General features: G+C 39.0%; 1 protein-coding gene and 2 non-coding genes across 3 annotated transcripts; all 3 read left to right on the top strand.

Annotated features, from left to right (window-relative positions):
• The first annotated feature begins 203 nt into the window (after positions 1-203).
• Positions 204-3759, top strand: nifk (nucleolar protein interacting with the FHA domain of MKI67). The gene is made up of 6 exons (XM_084724522.1): positions 204-434; positions 1033-1161; positions 1605-1713; positions 2437-2648; positions 2819-2881; positions 3127-3759. Exons 1-6 carry the CDS (start codon positions 312-314, stop codon positions 3313-3315), a joined length of 825 nt encoding a protein of 274 aa, XP_084580648.1. The 5' UTR covers positions 204-311; the 3' UTR covers positions 3316-3759.
• LOC146322519 (small nucleolar RNA ACA64) lies at positions 1324-1453 on the top strand. The gene has a single exon (XR_014771343.1). It is a non-coding gene; the product is annotated as a small nucleolar RNA ACA64 (small nucleolar RNA).
• On the top strand, positions 2920-3050 carry LOC146322520 (small nucleolar RNA ACA64). Its single transcript, XR_014771344.1, has one exon. It is a non-coding gene; the product is annotated as a small nucleolar RNA ACA64 (small nucleolar RNA).
• Positions 3760-21659: the final 17900 nt, after the last annotated feature.

A 21659-nucleotide genomic window follows, 5' to 3' on the forward strand; every position in this document is an offset into this window, starting at 1 on the left:
TTTGCTGAACATTTGGACTCTATGATATTGTTACTTTTACCTAAGTGAAAGATTTCATTTCTTCCTCCATCACTGCTCTTACTCACTGTGGTTAAATTGCTGCTGTTAGAATAAGCGTTCACACTCCGGGCCTGTAGGTGGCGCTGTGCAGAGCGCACAGCACCAGATCACACTGCGGAAACCTTCCCTCCGCACTCTTCTTTGTCACCACATGGGCAACCGGATCAAGAGACCAACGTGGTTCGCAGACGGTTGTGTGACGGAGTTGTTTTCATGTTATAGTTTATGTCTCTTGTGGTTCTTTAATCGAAATGACTGAAAGTAAAGCAGAAGCGGCTCCTCAGCCGGCCAAAGAGCTGCTGGCGCTGAACCCCAAACAAGAGTCCGAGTTCAAGAAGAAGGTGCAGGAGGCGAAGAAGAACAAGTCCAGCAAGGTGGGTCGACATGGACGTGTGGCCCGACTTTTTCCCCAACAGATGGTTCCTTAAGTAACTGTACTTAGAACAGTAGAACAGTCAATGAAATTCATCTTCAATAATACCATGATTACAGAGAGCGAACATACGCTGCTCTTCAGGAATACCATCATATCTGCGTAGTCATTTCCCAGAGGTAGTTCTTACCTGGACACAAAGGACCTCTGCCCTCTATTTAAATTATCATGTTCTTTAAAATAGTTTTCTTTGATATGAACATAGTTTATGAGCTTTGACTTAGACAAAATCTCTTACTATCGTTATGGCGCATTGATAGTTTTTTGTGACTATTTGTATTTCATTGCAAATTGTTCCTGAGAATAAAATGTAAATCAGTTTGAGTTAAAATATTACAGAAGCATCTCCTGAGCAAGGATGACTGTGCTCTACCCCAGTTCAATGTCTTTTACAATTATATCTGTTTATATTTAGTTGAGAAGTGCAGTCATAAAATACATGCATAACTAATTCTTGCTTGTCTTACACAATGTGCACATTTTTAAGATCAATGTAGCTTTGTATTCTTATTCTTATTTTAATTTTTTTCTCTTCACAGGAGAGCCGGTTGACACCTGGAGTGATTTATGTTGGTCACCTGCCAGTCGGCCTGTTTGAGCCTCAGCTCAGATCTTACTTTGGACAGTTTGGGAAAGTCCTGAGGCTGCGGCTGTCCAGGAGTAAAAAGGTAGCACAAAGACACAAACATATCTGACATATCTAACTGCACAAAGCCTGATTCAGTTGGTTTCCGCCTGAGAGTGAGGTCCTCTCACAAGATTAACAAAAACATCTTTGGTTTAAAAAAAAGAGAGAACTTTATTTGGACATTTTCCCTCCTAAGTTTGGCTCAGACTGAAAATGATCTCAGATGTGACAGTGGTTTGAGGTCAGATAACTGAGCCTAAATTATCCTGGTGCGTTAAGCTTATCACCTGCTCACCTATTGGCAGAGCGATAAAACCCATGTTCCAACAAAATCTAAAAGAATTCATCTGCAGTATAAAATCTGCAAATGGAAAGAAGTTTAAAATGAAATATTAATCAAATGCAGATGTGTGTCAAGGAACAATTAAGATGTGTGAAATTCATCTTTTCTGTCTTTTGTCGTCTTAATTCTTTGACTTGCAGACAGGTGGAAGCAAAGGCTATGCATTTATCGAGTTTGACTGTGATGAAGTTGCCAAAATTGTTGCAGAGACCATGAACAATTACCTCATGGGAGAGAGACTCATCAAATGTGAGTATTGGTCATTTACATGTCTGTTAGTTACCAGTATGGTTCATCTGTTCCCACCTAATGATTATTTTAATTGATTATTCTATAGATTTTTTTAAAATTACTTGATTAATATAACAGTGAATTTACCCAAAATACATATCATTTAATTCAATCATTATCCCGAAAAACAGACACATAAAGCACATCAGAATAATTATAATAGTGGCATATTTTAAAATTAGTCAGTTTTCAACCCTGTTTAATAGAATCTATTTGTCAGATGTCTAATCAGAAAAATACTGGACATCAGATTCAAATGGTTTGCCGTGACACACATTAATTTAATGACTTATCAATAAGTAGGTTACTTAAAGCCATTTTCTTGCTCATACACAGTTGAAAAGGAAACAGAAAATATAAAATGCCTGTGGAGCTTAAAGAGAAGCATACTGTTGCGTCTTGCATTGTCCATTAAGCAAATAGTCGTTTTTAAGTAATCAGCCCTACCTGTGATGCACATGCATTAAATCATATTTTATATGGTAAAATGTGACTTGGCTTGTCTTACATATTTTTTATTAACTGGATTTTTTTGGATTTGTTTACAGAAATAATCACAAGTGAAGATAATATTTCCTGCCCAGTTTTCACACATTCATTGAACAATGATTTATATTGATTTACTCGGTGTAAAAGTGCTCGAAGATCACCAGCCTAACGTTGCCCCTCGCTGTTTCCCAGGTCACGTGATTCCACCAGAGAAGGTACACGAGAAGCTGTTTGTTGGCTCCCAAAGGGAATTTAAAAAACCCATTAATCCCGCCGTGTCTCGCTACAACAAGAAACGCACAGCAGAGCAGATCACCAAGCTACAAGACAGACTCCTGCGGAAAGAATCGAAGCTCCGCAAGAGACTTGCAGCACACGGCATCGAATACGACTTCCCTGGATTCGTAAGTCAAGTCAATTTTAGTTATGAAAGACGATATCACAAATTTGGCTCAAGGGGTGCGGGCGATTGAGGGCATAAAACTTTAGGTAAACATGACGATGAATACTCAAGGATTTATACTGTGTTTTGATGGTATTATGTTAATATTTAGTGCTTTTTCTGTTTTTCCAGGCTGCCCAGGTGCCTCAGAAGAAAAAATCCTCTGATTCCATGGATGCGTCCACATGTAGTGATGTAAGACCAACACTAATGATGTCACATTTAGCTTTGGCACAGACTGAAAATGACCTCAGGTGTATCAGTGATCTGGAGTCAGATAACTGTGCCTACAGTACTGTGGTGCGTTAAGCTTATTGCGTGCGTCTTTATGTGGCTGCGTGATAAAACCCATGTACCAACATACCGTATCAGCAAATCAACATCCTCTCTATACCAGGGTGACATGCATGTGATTAATGAGCTCCCCTCTTGTCCCTCAGGACACCACACCAGTCTGCACCCCGTCTCTCCTAGAGAGGAGGAAGTCCATGGTTGTCGACGACGATGCAGATGACGAAATTGTCGTTAAGATGCCAGCTGTGGAGAAGGATGAAGATTGCTCCTCAGAGGATGAGGGTGATGACTCGGAGAGCGAGGAACCCTCTGAAGAGGGCGCAGAGGCCGAGTGAACGTCTTTGTTGTTTTATTGTGGACTTGGTACCGTGGCTGTCGGGGCACAGACACATACATAATGATCATGTATGGTCTTTGATTTGCTTTGAGAGTCAAAGGACGATGTTGAACTGTGTTCAGAAATCACAGCGTGTCTGTCAGTATGTGGAAATCACATTTCATTTGAAAAAGAAGCTCTTATGGAAAGACCCCACCATAATTGTGGATATCACGTGCTCGCAAGATCACCACAATGAGCCTGATTTGTGGGCGTGGACTTCTTTTACATATGGCAAATGTGCATTTTAGTCCTGGAGCAGGCTCTTTGCCATAAAAGCTTTAACGTTGATGTGAAACAGACTGGCCTCCTCTTTTGTTTTGTAATCACACTTACCTAAAACTGTGGTTAAATCTATACTATGTAAAGTATGATCTATAAAAATAAATAATTTGAGAATGTACTTGTTTTCTTTTTTAAGAACTAGCAACCAGAAACACTTGCATACACAGAGCGCTGTCAGTGCAACAATTTTTTGACATGTGACTGTAGGAACAAGTGTAGACAGTCAGGTTGTGTGCATGCTGTCTTACTGGGACTTTGATAAAACACAGCCATCATTAATGTTATTAGAAAGAGCTGCGCCTTTGTATGACAATTCAGCATATCTGCTGTGAAAAATATCCTTGAGTGACACAATATGATATTCTAATTTATAACAAATTTGCTTTGACCTACATTGAGTCATATTGATATATTGAGCCATATATATATACACTTAAATAGAACTGAACTGTCATTAATGTTATTAGCAGGATTTGGAGAGATACTTTTTAAAAAAAAACTACTTTGATATAATTACTAATTACTAGTTCAAAAATGTAGTCAGTAACATAATCCAAGTATCGCAACATTAAAGTAATGCAACTTGATTACTTTTTGTTATTTTTGGATTACCCCAACATAAAATATGGTGAAATATGGCAATCAAGACACAGAGTACTGTGTCCAGATACACGGATACACAGCATAATTCTGTCACAGAATTAAATGTTTAGAAATGTTTTCTTTTTGAATTTGTGGAAATGACATTTAATATTTTGGGGGCTGCAACTAACAATTATTTTCTGTATAAATTAATCGGTTCATTATTCCCTCAACAAACTGATAAGTTGTTTGGTACAGAAAAAGGCGGAAAATGGTTAAACATGTTGACCAAAGCTCAAGATGATCTCAAATGTCTTGTATTGTCCACAACTCAAAAATATTCCAGAGGAGTAATGAAACTAGAAAATATTTATAATTCAGAAGCTGGGATCAGAGTTTTGAAGTTTTTTTTATTTAAAAATTGCCTAAAAACAATTAATTGATTAATTAATCCTGTTACAGTATTCAAGTTGAAAAATAGGTTCAAACCTGGAGCACACTGACACCTATTTTGTCAAGTCATTCCTGTAATGATTATTTTCTTTATCAACTAGTGAAAATTGAATTGGTGAAATTTCCACATAAAAGGAAAGATGTTTCAACAGCTTGAACCGCTGATCCAGCATCCAACCCACTGGGCTCAGAGATGTGCATATCTTTCTTATGTTGCTTTTGGTGAAATTTCCACCTACTGAAGCATTTTTTCACTAGATGCCATGATAATGAATTGGTAACTGTGTGAACACTGTGCATGGTAGTGTGTTATTTTTTGTATTGTAAAATTGGAATCCTACTAATAATCCCCATTTTTACTAAATGTATCTGTAACATTGATGGAATACAGTTACCTTTTTTGTGTATTTAGATTACATAATCCCGTTATATGAAATCTGATACTTCCCAAGCCTGGTTATTAGTAACACACGCTTTTCTGAAAATGTCAAGTCAGTATGTCCGCTGTGAAAAAAAGGTCCATCACTGACACAATGTGAAATTCTACTATTACAACACTGACATTTTGTAAGTTTCAACAAGTTGCACATTAATAAGTAATACAAATCCATACCTCCAAAGGCTGCAAAAATGGTGACTCACATATTATTAACTAACTTAAATAATGTTTGACCATCAGGTCAGGTTAGTAGAGACTAAAACATTAATAGACTTTTTTCACAGCAGTTATTTTGACATGAATTAAGAGGGTAAACACAGGTGTTACCAGGTGTACTAATTAAGGTGCATGTTGGCTCACTGGAAAGGCTCTGCTACAGTAATGACCTTAATTAGTATCCTTGGAAACGTGCGTACCCTACTATTTCAATACGGCTGTCATAAAAATGTCAGTAAGAAATTCTACAATTCTGAAAATTAAATTTTGCAAGTTTCTGTGACCAAAGGTATTATAACCCCTACTGTACATATACTGTACATTAATGCTTTGTATTGATATGTAATATTTATTATTATCACCAGAGGCTGGTGGCAGCCATATTGATATGAAATAGCAGGGTAAACACAGGTGTTACCACTGATACTAATTAAGGTCTGGTTCCATTTATCGTGGCAGAACCTTTCCTGCCAGCCAACATGTAGCAGCACCCTGTTCGACCTGAATGGAAAAAGACCTATCAGTGGTAACACTTGTGTTTAAGATATGACAAGACAAGACATTCCTTTATTAGTCCCACAGTGGGGAAACTTCCAGTATTACAGCAGCACAGTGGATAGCAAAAATAGAGTATAATCAATAAAAAGACAATAAATAGCCAACAAGCAATATAAACACACTACTATTTTAACTGCGGTCAAGCCAGCCGTCTCTCCTTTTTGCAAAGTCAAGCCAGCCGCTCCAACATTTCAAGTGCTCCCGTATTGCAGACTTTATGGCAAATTCACGGTGGCGGTTGAGAAAGCTAGCGCTAGGATGCTACGGCGTGGAACAACTTCCGGTTTTCAAAATAAAATGTTGGTTATTGAGAAGCAATAAAAAGAGACGTGTCAGTGTGATCCTGCACAGATTTTGAATCATTGCATCACATGACCTAGGGGCTATAGTACTATGACCCTGCACTGATTTGGAGCTATTTGGTTACATGTCCTGGAAGCTATTGAGCTAAAATGCTAATATTTACATTTAAAAAATATTAAAAATAAGACAAATGTTAAAATGAAATAAAAAGAGGTGTATCTCAACCAGCCAGTATAGTACTATGGTCCTGCACTGATTTTGGGCCTTTAGGTCACATGACCTTGAAGCTATTGAGCTGAAATGCTAATATTTACAGTAAAAAATGTATAAAAAAAAAAAAAAAGAAAAAGAAAAGAAGGACCATAGTACTACACTGGCTGGTTGAATTATTGGTAAATTATATACTTAAATCTTTCACTAAAGCTTTATAAGAGTTTCTATAATCTCAAATGTAGATAATTCTGCGAAAGTAAAAGGCAGATGGGAATCTGACTTTGGTAAAATAGAGCCTGAGGACTGGGATGCTCTGTGCAGCCAGCCTTCCAAGGTCCTGGTGTCTAACTCTGCCATGGAGAGGCAATTCAAGATTTTGCAGCGGCTTCACTCCTGAAGCCAGATACAGAATGAATCCAACTCTGTCGGAACTTTGTACTAAATGTTAATCTGCTGTCGGATCATTTATTCATTGTTTATGGAGCTGTCCTCATGTCCAGCAGTTCTGGGTTATAATTGTTCAACATTTTAACCCTCCTATTATCCTATTAACACCTCCAGAAAATTATTTACAGAAAATTGCTGACCAAGTTTTTGTGTCAGGCACTTTGTTTATTTGTTGAATACATAAATAATCCCTTGATAATGAAACCTTGACCTGTCCTCTAGCGCCACCATCAGGCCAAACTTTTAAATTAGAATTAATTTCTCCAGACAACGTTTGGCCGATGTATCAAAGCTGCACAGCGCAGCCTCTCTACAGCTTCTATGACCTTTATTTATTCAGGTCGAATCATTCTATCAGCAAATATCTCATATCTCATAATATCTATCATAATATCTCATCTTACATGTGATAGGAATATGGTAATATGACAATAAAAAACAATATGCTTGACCATCAAAATAGCTTCCTAATTTAGTGTGTTAATAAAATAAAGAGACACGAACGATTCAAGTTAATGATCATACATTTATTTCGGACTGCATAGTCAAAACAACTCCAGCACAGAAAAGATAACCAAGACAGAACATATAAAAACATACAGGTGGCCGGTCGGGAGACGCACACGGACAGCACGGTTTGGACTGCTGGCAGACTTATGAGCCTGCAAAAGGGAGAAAAAGACAAAACACATGAGCCCATGTTGTTCAGTTAACTTATACTATACATTATTATACCCATACTTCACAAATAAACACGTACAAATAGACACACCAAGGAAGGAACACATAGCTGTGCCTTTTTTCCCGGCCGCTGTCTGACCTTAGATAGCCACCGTAGTTGATAAGAGACCTGGAGCTAATAGTATTAGCCCTATGCTCTTTAGCTATTAAACGTGTTAAAAAGCACCACAATAAGACCTCCAAATAACCCATGATTCATACAGTGTCACAGGCAACACTGTATGAAGCACCAGCAGAAAGCATGACTTGAAAATATGAACCACTAAAAGTTCGGGTGTATTATTTTGCGGGGCGGTCTGACAGCCCTGGCTTGACTGCGGAAAAAAAAAAAATACAGCATAATTCATGTATATATATACTGCCTCTGAGGACAGAAAGAAATCTCAGTTATTTAACAGACTTGGAGAACTCCTCACAGTTATCTTCAATCTAATTTTATGATGTGATTTTAATACAGTTACATCAGAAAATGACAATAACTGTCCCTTTTGGTTTTGATTGTATTTCTATGCTAATTTTTTTATAGGTGTTTCTATAAGCTTTGTGTAGCAGAGTGGTTCTACAAGCAGGTCAGTGCATCATCAGATGGTTTCAGAGAGTTACAAGCTTCTGTAAATGCATCATGACAACAATACAGCATGTATTGATGTTAGAAATTGTACTTTTTAATTTGTACTTCTGAATACTTAAGTATTTTTTGAACCAAGTACTCTAGTACTTTAACTTAAGTAAAATTTTGACTGAGCAACCATTTTCACTTGTAGTTGAGTAATATTTGACCAGGTGTATCTATACTTTGACTAAAGTACTGGGGTTGAGTACTTTGTTCACCACTGGACCTGCTGCACCAACACTGTTGCCTTCCTCTATCTTAGACCAGGCGTGAATCCTACACCCAGTCAGAGACGGTCATACAGGCCGCTTTTATTTATTTATTTATTTTCTATTTATTTATTTATTTATTTATTTATTTATTTATTGCAGGGTGCCTAATACAGAACAAGGTGCCCAACCACATAAAAGGGTTGGCCTGTTTTATTACCTCACTGGTGATGTTACTGTTCGGTTATGTGACGTCACAGATGACATCACAGTGATGTCACAGGTGCAGAAGTTAGTATATATAGGTGGAGCAGATGATTATACACTAAGTTCAAGCAAGCGCTTGCCCTCTCTCTCTCTCTCTCTCTCTCTCTCTCTCTCTCTCTCTCTCTCTCTCTCTCTCTCCCTCCCTCTCTCTCCCTCTCCCTCCCTTCCTCTCTATCTCTCTCTGCTGTGGACCAGCCTTATTGTCTCCATCAGCACTCACTCATCTCCCTCCTCATATACTTGTGTTTCTTTGCACTGAGTCAGTTGCCTGAACAGACATGTAATCTATTACTCCTCAAGTCAAGAAGATCTGAGCTCCTAAATGCGACAGTTTTCTTATCGAATGTATTTAATCTGACAAAGGCCTTAGAATTTGTGTTTCACCAGCAGTCAGATTAGAGGGGTGGTTGTTTTGACCCAGCAGGAGGACGGGGCAGGACGCAGGAGCAAAGTAGCCAGGTGTCTTGTTGTCATACATAGCAGGATGTGTCTGTGTGGAGCCAGACCTCTCTGTAGCTCTGTGGACAGACGTCCGTCTCTGTGACACTATTTGTCTTATTTTGTTTCTGTTTTAGCTTTTTTATTTATATCTTTCACTCTGAGCCGTATTGTTCCAACAGAGTTGGATTCATTCTGTATCTGGCTTCAGGAGTGAAGCCGCTGCAAAATCTTGAATTGCCTCTCCATGGCAGAGTTAGACACCAGGACCTTGGAAGGCTGGCTGCACAGAGCATCCCAGTCCTCAGGATCTATTTTACTAAAGTCAGATTCCCATCTGCCTTTTACTTTCGCAGAATTATCTACATTTGAGATTATAGAAACTCTTATAAAGCTTTAGTGAAAGATTTAAGTATATAATTTACCAATAATTCAACCAGCCAGTGTAGTACTATGGTCCTTTTTTTTAAATAATTTTTTTACTGTAAATATTAGCATTTCAGCTCAATAGCTTCCAGGTCATGTGACCAAATGACTCAAAATCAGTGCAGGGTCATAGTACTATACTGGCTGGTTGAGATACACCTCTTTTTATTTCATTTTAACATTTGTCTTATTTTTAATATTTTTTAAATGTAAATATTAGCATTTTAGCTCAATAGCTTCCAGGACATGTGTACAAATGGCTCCAAATCAGTGCAGGGTCATAGTACTATAGCCCCTAGGTCATGTGACACAATGATTCAAAATCTGTGCAGGATCACACTGACACGTCTCTTTTTATTGCCTTTCAATAACCAACATTTTATTTTGAAAAGCAGAAGTTGTTCCACGCCGTAGCATCCTAGCGCTAGCTTTCTCAACCGCCACCGTGAATTTGCCATAAAGTCTGCAATACGGGAGCACTTGAAATGTTGGAGCGGCTGGCTTGACTTTGCAAAAAGGAGAGACGGCTGGCTTGACCGCAGTTGCTGAGAACAGGTATATTAGCAGATGCTTATCTATATCTGTTAGATACCTGTAGAATGAACCTGTGGCGTCTTCCCTAATTTCCACCTGAACCGCCATTTTGAGACAGACACTGACCCCTCAGATCCTCACTTTTATTTCTGCGCGCAACAGTTGAGTAAAAACATAAACGCTGTCCTCTGGTTGAGTGGAAACCACCAATCACAGACCGCATGTGTCCACTAGATGTCGCCAGACGTCGACTTATAGACATGCATGATACACACCGACGGGGCTTTTTTTTTTTGGATTGCCATGCGACAGTTTTCCAAGTGCCAACATCATCCCTGAACCGACTGCGCCTGCGCACGACGATCCCATTCTTGTCCTGCAGGCAGAATTCCGGGTGGAGAGTGTGAGAGAAAGAGAAAGACAGAAGAGATTTGAGGCCGCAGACTGTATATTTACAGCGAGAAATACAAGCTGTATGTCCACACTAGGAGCGGCGTCTCAGCAGGATATGGTGAGTACAAAGATGAAAGATGTTGGTAGACCTGCTCGCCTCCTTGTCACATTTTCTTCTCTTTGTGCTGCTTGTCTGCCTGTGAACTGACGTTTCATTGAAAGGGAGGGCTTCGCTAGGGGCTAGCTTTAGCTTTCATAGCCTACACACCTACCTGCTCCGTCTGTGTACTACAGTGGAAAGGTAAGCTGGCCGGTGTAGAGAGAAACAAAGGGAATTAATGTATCATAGTAACAGGAGTGAAATTGAGGAGAGGCTTCTGCTTCACGTTAGCAGTAACTAGAAGCTGCCAGGCGCTCCTTCGTTTGGTATTGCTAGCAGTGATGGTCAGGCTCTGTGGGCTAGCTGCAGTTCAGTTAACGTTGTGTGTGCGTGTGTGCGCGCGAGCGCGCGCGCGTTTGGCATAATAGAGACCAAGCAAATCTATGTGACAAGGATGAGTGGCTTGTCAAAAGTGTTGGTAACTTGAACAGAGCTTATGTTAAATTATAAGCAGTGTTGAGGGTACTATAACCATAGAACAATGATCCAACAAATTGAAATGTTATTGACATGTATTGAATTAGCATGGCTTAGACTTCACAGTCCAAAGAGCCTCATAACAATAATAATAATAATAATAATAATAATAATAATAATAATAGATATAATAATAACATATTATTTTGATAATGGAATAAACTCAAACCCTACACACACACTCTCACACTTAAAGGGGAAACTTTGGCTCTTTTCATGTGGATGTCTAGTCAGTGTTAATGGTAAATATAGTTAATTAAGGCAATAAACTCCTGAGTGTGTCCTGTATTTACTGAGAAATCTCATTCTCCTCCTGCAAAGTCTGTTGTTTTTCCTGCATCCAGTGATGTCATTGAAGTTAAGGAAGGACTGTAAGTTATTTCCGCTTGGATTTCAAGTCCCTGCCTTTGGGTAGACAGGGGGTTTGCATAGGCCCCATGATCGAAACGATGACGCGAAGTGCAGGGGTGGGGGAGGGGACTCTTGATTGACACTTGAATGAATAACAAAATTTTGGGTCGCTGGAAAAATCACTAAAGTTTGACACTAAAATGTCTTTTCAAAGCTTTCGATATCCAGTATGCATTATTCAAATTCAGAACATTTGTTCACAAATGTGAATTCAGAAAAAATATTGTTTTGGTGTTCCTTTTATATTGCCATTGAATACCTATTGTTTTCTGGTAAGCCCCTCTTCCATGGGCAGTGCTGCTGCAAATGGTCCACAATCCAAATGTGTAGTTTAGAAAACCTAATGTTACTCTGCTGTACAATCTGAAAAACAAATCATGGTGACAACCAGTTAAAAATACAGACTCAACTCTCTGTATTGCGTATTGAATCTGTTTAAAACTTCAGCATAACACTAGGTTGGGATTGGGGAGCCCCTGATTACCATCGGGTCTTTCCACATGGTGGTGACACACGGCAACATGGGATTGGGCGTCAGAAGCTCACCCACAATGCATCCTGGGGCATGTAGGCACTGCTGTACGGCTTTGTGAACTGAGAACTCACTGAGCAATTTATTGCTTCATTTGACTACATTTACCATCAACAATGACTGGACATCCACATGAAAAGAGCCAAAGCCTCACTTAAAATATCAGTGCATACAGAGTAGGGTTGGGACATATGGACAAAATAGAATATCACAATAATATTGCCTAGAGGTATGGACTTGAGTGACATGTCTTGGACTGGAGTCACAATGATGATGACTTTAGACTCTACTTGACGAAATCAAAAAAGACTTGTAACTCGACTTGGATTTTAACAGAAATGCCTCATGACTTCACTTGAGCCTTTTGACTTTAGCCCAAGATGAAAAATGTATTCAAATCTCATATTACAGTATCAGTTTCTTATCTATATAATGCCAGCTCTAATACACAGTCATATACAATACATACACATGCAGACAGTCTGTTTATTTTCATTCCTTATCTGTTGTATTCACTCGTTTGATTAGCTGTTTTAACTGGAATTTAAAAGCTTATCCAGGAATGAGGGTTGTAGTTTTCAGCTACATGCACTGTGTACATACATCTGATGCATTGCTTCTCCTTACGTAGCATTCTTTATCTGTATTTTCCCTGCTATATGAACTAATAAAAAGATAAAGTTAGCACCTATTACCAAAGTCACCTAGTACAAAAGTAATCTTGTCACATTATTTATTGTTTCAACAGCATGATTGCACTATTAAAGAGATTATGGCACCAAGGAGGCCATAGTCCAGTGAATCTGGCCTATATCTAGCTGCTTCAAGATTTGCAGGTTTGATTTTCACCTCCCAGAACAAAGACCCGCATCGGATAGAGGTTGTTTAAGCATTCCTTTCTGGTAGATAATCTTGTCACACAAGAAGCCTGGGGTTATTTGAAGGGAAGAAGGCCAGTCAGCATATAATGGAGCAGTTTGGAACTGGTGTAAATAAATGCCTCGCTGACGTCCTTGTGTCTGGTTCATTTGAAGCTGCTACAGAAGCTCAAGCCCACAGCCCCTGTGTTTTCATAAAAGTAGTGGCTTGTCAGGCTGAGCTTTCAAGGTTGTCAGAGAGGGGAGTGTGTGTTTGGGTGGAGGAATTAATTTAGAGCCTTGATTCAACAGTCTTATCATTTTGTTTGTAATGTTGATTTCCCTACTATTGTTGATTTCTGTTTGATAGTTTTTGTTTAAGCAGTACTGGCCATGACTCAAATCACTGACTGCGTGTATGTGGCTTGGCAACACTCAGTTGGAAAGCACCCTGAAGTGCAGGACTTACTTACATTAAGGCCAAAAATATTTGGACACCCAAACACTAGAGCCATATGTTAATATTGCAAATCTCATTCCAAGTTTTAATCTGCTGCTGTAACAGCCCCAGCTCCTTTGGTACAACATTTCACAAGATGTTGGAACCTGTTTGCAAAGATTTGTTCTCAATCAGCTACAAGAGCATTACTGAGGTCCAACACTGATGTGGGGTGATAAGGCCTGGCTCGCTGTTGGCGTTCCAGTTCAGCCCAAAGATTCTGGATGGGGTTGAGGTCAGGGCTCTGTGCAGGCCAGTCAAGTCCTTCTACTCCATACTGGAGATCATTTGGATCATTTCTTTAATGGAGCTGGCTTTGAGCATGGGGGTATTATCATGTTGAAACAAGACATGGACAAACAAACTGTGGGCACAATGATTCAACTTCATTAATTCATTAGTAGGTCACACTAGGGATGAAAAAATATCAGCTAAAAAATTTATAGCGTGATTATAGTGACCAAAATTATGACAGTTATCAGTGTTATCATGATATTGTTGAAATGTGCTGAATATACTCAAAAAGTATCCAACTGATAGACCGAAAACATTTCACCAAGATTTATATTGGAAAGCTCTCTCTGATTTGCAATGTCATCATGACCTTTGCAATGTCAGTGTTTTTACTGATACTGTTGCATGCTGTGGCTGTATCTTGGAGACTGTTGCTAACTTTCGGGGCTGGACAGTATTTTGGGGTGCCATAAACAAAAAAAATTGAAATTTGAGACAGTAATACTAAGGAATTTTATCATGGTTCATTGTTAAACTGAACCACTGTTAAACTTCAATCAAAAAATGCCAAAAAATATCTTGTTTCGGCTCCCCAAATGTGAGCATTTGCTGCTTTTCTTTGATTTATGTCATAGTAAACTTAATATCTTTGGAGTTTGAAATTTTGGCTGGAAAAAAAACAAGCAATTTGAAGACATCACCATGTGAACTGTGTAAAACTGAAGGGCACATGTCACTATTTTCTGACAATATTTTTTTGCAGAAATTATGAGCAGAATAGGGCTGAAACTAACAATTGTTTTCATTAGTGAGTCATCTGCAGATAAAATAATTTAGTCTGTGATATATCAGAAAAAGTCAGCCCCTGTCCCCCCAATGTGACATCTTTAAATGTCTTGTTTTGTCACTCCAAAACCCAAAGATAGTCAGTTTGCTGTGATATAAACCAGGGAAAATGAGTTATTCTACATATTTGACAGGCTGAAAACTGAATTTTCTGCCATTTTTGCATGGAAAATTACTGAAACGATTAGGCCTAATTGATTATCAGAGTAGTTAGTGATTATTTTTTGTCAGTTAACTAATCGTTAAGTTGACTAATTGTTGCAGCTCTACAGACAGCCTGACAGTTAAAGTATGATTATGTGCATAGCATTATGATTTCCTTTGTGGACAGCGGTTGTCCACATACTTTTGGCCATATAGTGTATACTACAGGGTAAGCTTTTTTTTATTAGATAAACCACTCTCATTTTACTCTAAGCTCAAAAATCTGACATGTACCAGGAAGAATCAACATTAATTTAATTAAAAGAAGATATTTGCTAATGAATTGACTCTATTCTATTGTACTTTTTTCTCCTTTAGGGCTCTCCAGGGCAGATCCCGGGACAAAACATGGAGCTCTAAGCTAGCCCTCTCCATCCCTCTCCATTTGCTGCCTTGCACGCTGCACGCCAAAACCACCTCTTCTACCCCTGCTATAGCGGTTTGGCTCAGACTCCTCTAAGAGAAGAAGAAGGGGAAAAAAAAACCAAGTGGGCGGGAGTAGTAAACTTTCCCCAGCTGCTGTCCAGACACACACATGCTGCATTACTGCCATTCCCCAAGCCCTGCTCCATCCATCCCTAGGGCACGGCCACTAGCTTGCTAGCAAGCTAGCACTTCACACAAAGGCAAGGCCTGTCCTCGGGGATAAAAATACAAACAGACTGTGTACACTTGCATCTTTTTTTCCCTCCCTTTTCCGGGTCACTCAGCCACACGCTCATTAACTGGGGCTCCTTTTGTTTAGTTGTCCTTCCCACTGCTTTGAGCAGTGGAGGATTGCTTTGCTAGTAGCCAGCCAGTTAGTCATTCAGCCAGGCAGACTGAGGAAGCCAGAGCACTTGGTTACCAGCGGCCAGGATGATGGATCCAACCATGGAGACCTGCCTGGTCCAAGTCCTGCAGAAGGACGTGGGCCGACGGCTACAGGTGGGGCAAGAGATCATTGATTACATATTGGACAAGGAGAAGTCCCACGATCTAGAGCAGGATCAGACGGCACTGGACAAGATGATCGACGGCATCGCAAGCTCCTGGGTAAACTCCAGCAACTTCAAGGTAAAATCCACTGACGAGGCACTATACAGTAGGAATTATAGGGCAGTATTGTTGTGACCAGTTTTCCCCACATGCACCCACACTGGTTTGAGCCTTTATGATAAATAAATAGCTTAATGAGCCTGTTCATAACTGCTATTAACATGCATCTTGGGTGATCCCATCACTAAGTACATGAGTTCACACCTGACAGTAGAATTCATTTCCACATGTGTCTTGAGTTCCCACTTGTGGTTGGAGCTTACTTTCCCACACAATATGCAAATAACCACTAGTAGTGTTTCTCTTAGACATTGTGCTACATGAGCATGAACACATTGTCTGTGACTATGGCTCTGCAACAAAGGCAGAATGTGTACTTTCAAAATTCAGAAAGTCTCTGAACCAAAACATCTGAATGTGAAGAATTCACAACATGAAACAAATGTTTCTTTCAAGGGGGGCAGGGGCCACCCAAAACACTGATTGCTGTTCAGTGAGAAGATTCAGCTACTCCTTACTTTATTTTGTTCAGTGCCATACTAAACCTTTACATCATAGCCTATATGAGCTTCATGTCTTACCTGCTGCAGGAGAGGTGGTCGGTGGTGTACTGGGATTTTATAACTTAACTGTGAGCATGGCGGACACTTCTGCTTTTGACTCTATGGAAACTTGACGTTCCAGACATCAAAAAGAAAGAGAAAAGTAAAAGTATGTGTCCCAGTCCAGCGCAGAGCCACTCTCCTTTTTTACAAAGGAAGAAGACAACTTGTATGTATTCTCAAGAGCTGTTCGAAGGCAACTAGACTTAGTTGATGTTCTTGAAGATATTTTAACTCTCATCCAAAAGACTTTTTCAGTTTGGATGAAGGGTGAAAATTCTTCAAGAACATCAATCAAGTCCAGTTGCCTCGGACAGCTCCTAGAGAATACTATGACTGAGAATTTTGAAAAGACAAATTAATGTACTGCATTTAAAGCCAAATTTATAAAGAGACCAAAATGATTACAAATATGCTCCTCAATATCATTTCACAAAGTTTTATTAAGTTTCTCCTCACACAACTTTTAACGTTTCTTGGGGCATTGCATTTACTAGTGTGTTGACATTTGTTGCAGGTAAGAGAGCCCAAACACATAATTTGCATTACAGTGAACCAAATGTTGAGCTTACAGGATGTCAGTTGACTAGGCTGTCCTTCAGTGTGCTTCAGGACACATTGCTTACACTGCTGACAGATTGTAGTCACCTTCGGCCCAGACCACCTCTGAATGTGGTCCAATCACAGTTTGATGCGTCACATACTTCACACCTTAGAGCTATTCACTTGTGATTGGATCACCCAAGATGCATGTTAATATCATGTGTAAACAGACACTATGATTCCTCAATTTGCATTCTGCTTAAGACAAACAGACATTACTGTACTTGGGCATCTCGGTGCACTTTTTATTCTCAATTAACAGCTAATTTTGAACCCACTGAATTTTTCTGTCTGTTGTGGACTGACTCTCTTCTAAGAAATGGTGTGTTGTTTCACAGCATGCAGCTTGAAGTGTTGTTTTGCCTTCAGTTTTCTACTAAACGTCTGCTACAGCTTAATCAATGTGAATTGTGCTCATGTTTGAGATAAACTGTGTAGAGCCACTTAATTGTTATCTCTGATTTAAATGACTGTGAGTCATTTAGATATGGTCTGTTTTCAGTGGCAGTTTGCCTTACACATATAATAGATACTACTGGCCTTTGAGTCAAGTAAAACAACTGTGAAAAACCCTGTGCTACAGTGTAAGTTTGTTGCAGAATTCTGTTAGACGGAACTTCCATCTCATTGTGCAGCCACATAATTGTCTTTTTCTGATTTGTTTATGGAAGAATTTCCAGTTTTTCTGACTGTTTGCTGTACAGCAAAGAAAATGTCCTCAGGCAGGCAAAGGCACATAACATTTATTGTTTCTCTTCCCCATAAAGCAGTCTTACATTCTTCCTCTTCTGTGATTGATTGTGCTTCAGTTCAATTTAGGGCACATTTTATCTGACCCTGTATTGTGATTACATCACTGGCTCTTGCAGTGCCCAACCACAGGTTGCTTTCTCTGCCATGACTGTGAGAACACATTGTTTACTAAAGCTCTGATTTCAGGATATGCTGCTCTTGTTCTGTGTGGGCCTAAAAAGTCAGAGATATCTGCCTGAACAAAGCCAAGCCTGCCCCTGATGCCCTACATACTGTAGCTCAGCAAGGTCAGGGAGGGTTTTTAGTGGTGTTTTTTTTCCTTGTGTCTCTGCAGTCTCAGTGCTGTGATGCTACGTTGTGCCAGAATGGTAGTTTTTGTGTGCTGCAAATTACCATGTGTGAGTTGCACTGCTGTGTTTTTGCTCCAAGAGGTCTATCACTTGCCTGAGAGAAGTGGTGCTATGTGGCCAGAGAGCGTTTGAAATGTGGCTTTATGACACAGAGGAAGAGAGGCCTAATTGGATCTGGCCTGGTTGTAGCTCAAGGCACTGGAAGGCCCAAGCTGGCAGACTTGGGGATCCACAAAGAGAAGTCAATACTTTTGGTTGAAGATAATTTTTAACTTCAGTACAATACCTGGAACATTAGATTAGCAGTATGCCATATTGCATTGTTCATCATAAATGGTTATATTTATTTAATAACAGAAAAATCATATCTTGATAATGACAATATTATGACTTGTTGACATCACAATGTTACACAGTAACAACAAGCATGACTGAACTCTGCAGTAACACTGCTACAAGCTTCAAGGTGGAGGAGTAAGTTCTATAAAGGGAAGCGACTTCAGTTGTGTGGAAGTGGTTTGGTCACAAAAGATCAGATGTACAACAAACCAAGATAATATGTAAGAAATGCAACAGGATTATAACAGCAAAAGGGGGCAATACAACAAATTAGTTTCACCATCTCAAGTGGAAGCACCCAGTTGAGTACAAAGTGAGCCAAATGTCCTGAAAGGAGAGCTCAACAGCCAATGTGAGTTCTTAACCACAAATAAGGATATCATTATCACAGAATACCCTGAAATGTAGGTGATATTGTTTTAGCCTGTTTCGCTTTTAAGGGCATAAAATTTTAGATTTTTATTAAAAGGTAAATAGATTAGATTAGGACTTGAACCAAATCATCTAAGTAACTAATCTTAGAAATTAAGTCAAGTGAAGAGTGTCAACTTGCTGTCTGAGAGAAGAGAGAATGAGATGTGCAGCTGGAACCCATGAATTGATACTACCAAGAACTAAAACCATTTAAAATATTCAGTATTGATATGTGATGGATAATGTACGGTGAACAGATAATTATTGTGGAATCAACCCCTTCATGACGATTAAGGATGATTCAAGGTCCTGCATCACTGTGTCTGGTTTATTATGTTAATTTCACAATAATGACCTGCTCACTGTACATTATCCCACTTATTACGACAACTTACCAAAAAAAAATTACACAAAGTATTGATTTTAAAATTATTTTGTTTTATTTAAAAAGGATTTAATTTTTCCTTCAGAGTCAGTGATTAGAACTGCATCCATGGTGATGGTCTGCTCTTCATAGCACAGTATACTGTACAAAAATAATAGACTTTAGAATTCTAGTGTATAATTGTCCAATCAGAATCAAGTATTTAAGTATATATTTTTGACAGCACTACTCCCTACATTGTGAAAACATATGACCTTGTTGAATCCATATTATAGAATTCTTTCCTCCTTAGAATTTTAAATTCTCTCAAAAATGCATTTTATCATTTGTCCTGTTGTAAGCACTGCTTTAAAGATGCAAGGTAAGAAGAAAACACAACAGTGTTCTCTTTGTGTTTCTGATGTGTTTTCTGAGTGCTAAAAAGCTCTTGCAGGCTTAGGTGAGTCACTCGGTCAACCTGTCAAATGCAGGTGATGACATTTCCTCTTTTTAAGCTCTCGTAGTGCTGATAGAAACACACATCACTACTTTTTCAGTGGCACTGCTTTGTGTTGTTAGCCCAGCCGAGGCCATGTCCTCAGCACAGGCCTAGCTGATCACTTGGCAACTAATGTGGAAACTATTTAGTTTGAGAGAAAGAGAGAGAGAGAGGGTGATGGATTCATTCTCCATAAATGGAGCTTTGGGCGGATGCCTCCAATACCAAGCAACTGTTTAAAGAAAGAGCTTTACAGTGTTTTACACTCTCTTAAGTTAAACTGATCAGTCAGTCGGTCTGTTTTCTTTGCTGTACATACCCCCTGTGTTTAGATAACAAACATCAGACTGTTGCACTGCCATACTGGTGAACTGATAAGTCATGTGTAGGTGAAAACTCTTTCTGCAGAGGAAAAGAATCACTCAGTATATTCTTCATTGACTATCACTGACTGGAAGAAGTGTAGAGGGACAGTCTTCCCCCAGAATCAAAACTAAATATTTTTCCTCTTAGATGTCTGCCCTTTATTGAATATAAAGGAACTAACTAAATAGTATTGGGCTTGTGGTGCTCAGTGCCCCAAAAACCCCAAACAAAATGGCAGTCTTTTTCCAGAAATTATGACCCAGTTACTTAAGAAATTTCACAGACTTTGTTGTGAGCAATTTCATGCAGGAACTATTTTCTTTCAAAGCTAGAATCTTCTGGAACTACTTTCTCTCTGCAGTAGAGATGTTGCTGTTGACTTTTCCAAAATTATTTTTTGGTCCTTTGAGCACCACAAGCTGAGTGCCATTTAGTCCCATTATAATGGGGAGAAGGCAGACATCTCTATGGCTGATGTCTCAAAATTCTATAACTCACACCAAAACTGTCCACATGGATAAGTAGCACCACAGGCCAGAGGAAATATATGCATTTCTGATTTGTGGGTAAACTGTCCCTTTAACATTATGTCAATCTAGCAATACAGTTTAGTTTGGGTTCACAATTCAAGGTAGATTGAAAAGCATTTTATTTTTCTTGAACAAAGTTCAGTTATTTTTGCAGCAACACCAGTATTATGTCTCAATCTCACCAAGGTTCCTGACGGAGAAAAACACTATTTCAGTCCCTCTTTCACAATTATGAGTGCACAGGGTAGACAATTTGCATTTTTGTTTGTTACTGTATATGAATATTTTAGGAGGTTATTGTAGTTTTGTAATTTCTGTTGAGGTTCAGCTTGCTTCACATGATTACTCAATTACACATAAGCAGTATGTTTGCATATCTTAACTCACAGAACACTTTAAACATCGTTTGTTTGGCTAGTCTCAGGTGTGCAATCTGTCACTGTTCCTGTTACAACTAAGCTGTCATGGTGCAATTTGGTATACAGGATACTAGTATAGGATTTCATTCTTCGTGTGGCAGACTTGGTAACCCCCAATAACCTGCTGCTAAGCAAATTCTGCATACACAAAAGGCTGCCATGCATTTCAGGAAATAAAAAACAAAAAAACCTGTTTCACATCGGTAAGGTACTGTAATTGTTATGTTATTGCATACTACAATAGATTTGCTCACCCTGGAAAAATGAAATCTTGCAGGAATTTTTGAATCAAAGGAAAAATTCCTTGAGTAGCTTGATTGATAGTTCACAGAAATGACAGTATTGACATCCTCCAAAGCCAGGGTACCCACAGGGTCTTAATAGTAATAAAAAGCATCGAATTGAATATTTTCAGCAAAAGCCCTTAAAGGGAGTGAATTTTGTTCACAGAAGCCTTTTTTCCTTGTCCTTTTGTAGGATTGAATAAATACCATAAAATCATAAATAACCTTCAAATATATAAAATGTTTGTGTGTGTAAGGTTACACTTTACTCTGTTTGGTGTGACTTTGGTGATTTTTATGACAGTACGGTTGCTATTTACGTATGAGTATTGCTTTATGTTCTTGAACATAGAGTGTGTGAGAGGTATGGCACAAATCACTCAAATGTCAGGAAAGAAGACAAAA

This window comes from Lutjanus erythropterus, chromosome 8 (assembly GCF_056507025.1).
Source record: "Lutjanus erythropterus isolate fLutEry1 chromosome 8, fLutEry1.hap2, whole genome shotgun sequence".
In the NCBI taxonomy this organism is placed as follows: Eukaryota; Metazoa; Chordata; class Actinopteri; order Lutjaniformes; family Lutjanidae; genus Lutjanus; species Lutjanus erythropterus.

What these genes read in the sequence shown, in the direction of transcription:
- nifk (XM_084724522.1), top strand. Translation starts at nt 312, where the DNA reads ATGACTGAAAGTAAAGCAGAAGCGGCTCCTCAGCCGGCCAAAGAGCTG. An exon ending in AGAAGAACAAGTCCAGCAAG is followed by an intron (nt 435 to 1,032) that starts GTGGGTCGACAT and finishes TTCTCTTCACAG; the next exon opens with GAGAGCCGGTTGACACCTGG. An exon ending in AATACGACTTCCCTGGATTC is followed by an intron (nt 2,649 to 2,818) that starts GTAAGTCAAGTC and finishes CTGTTTTTCCAG; the next exon opens with GCTGCCCAGGTGCCTCAGAA.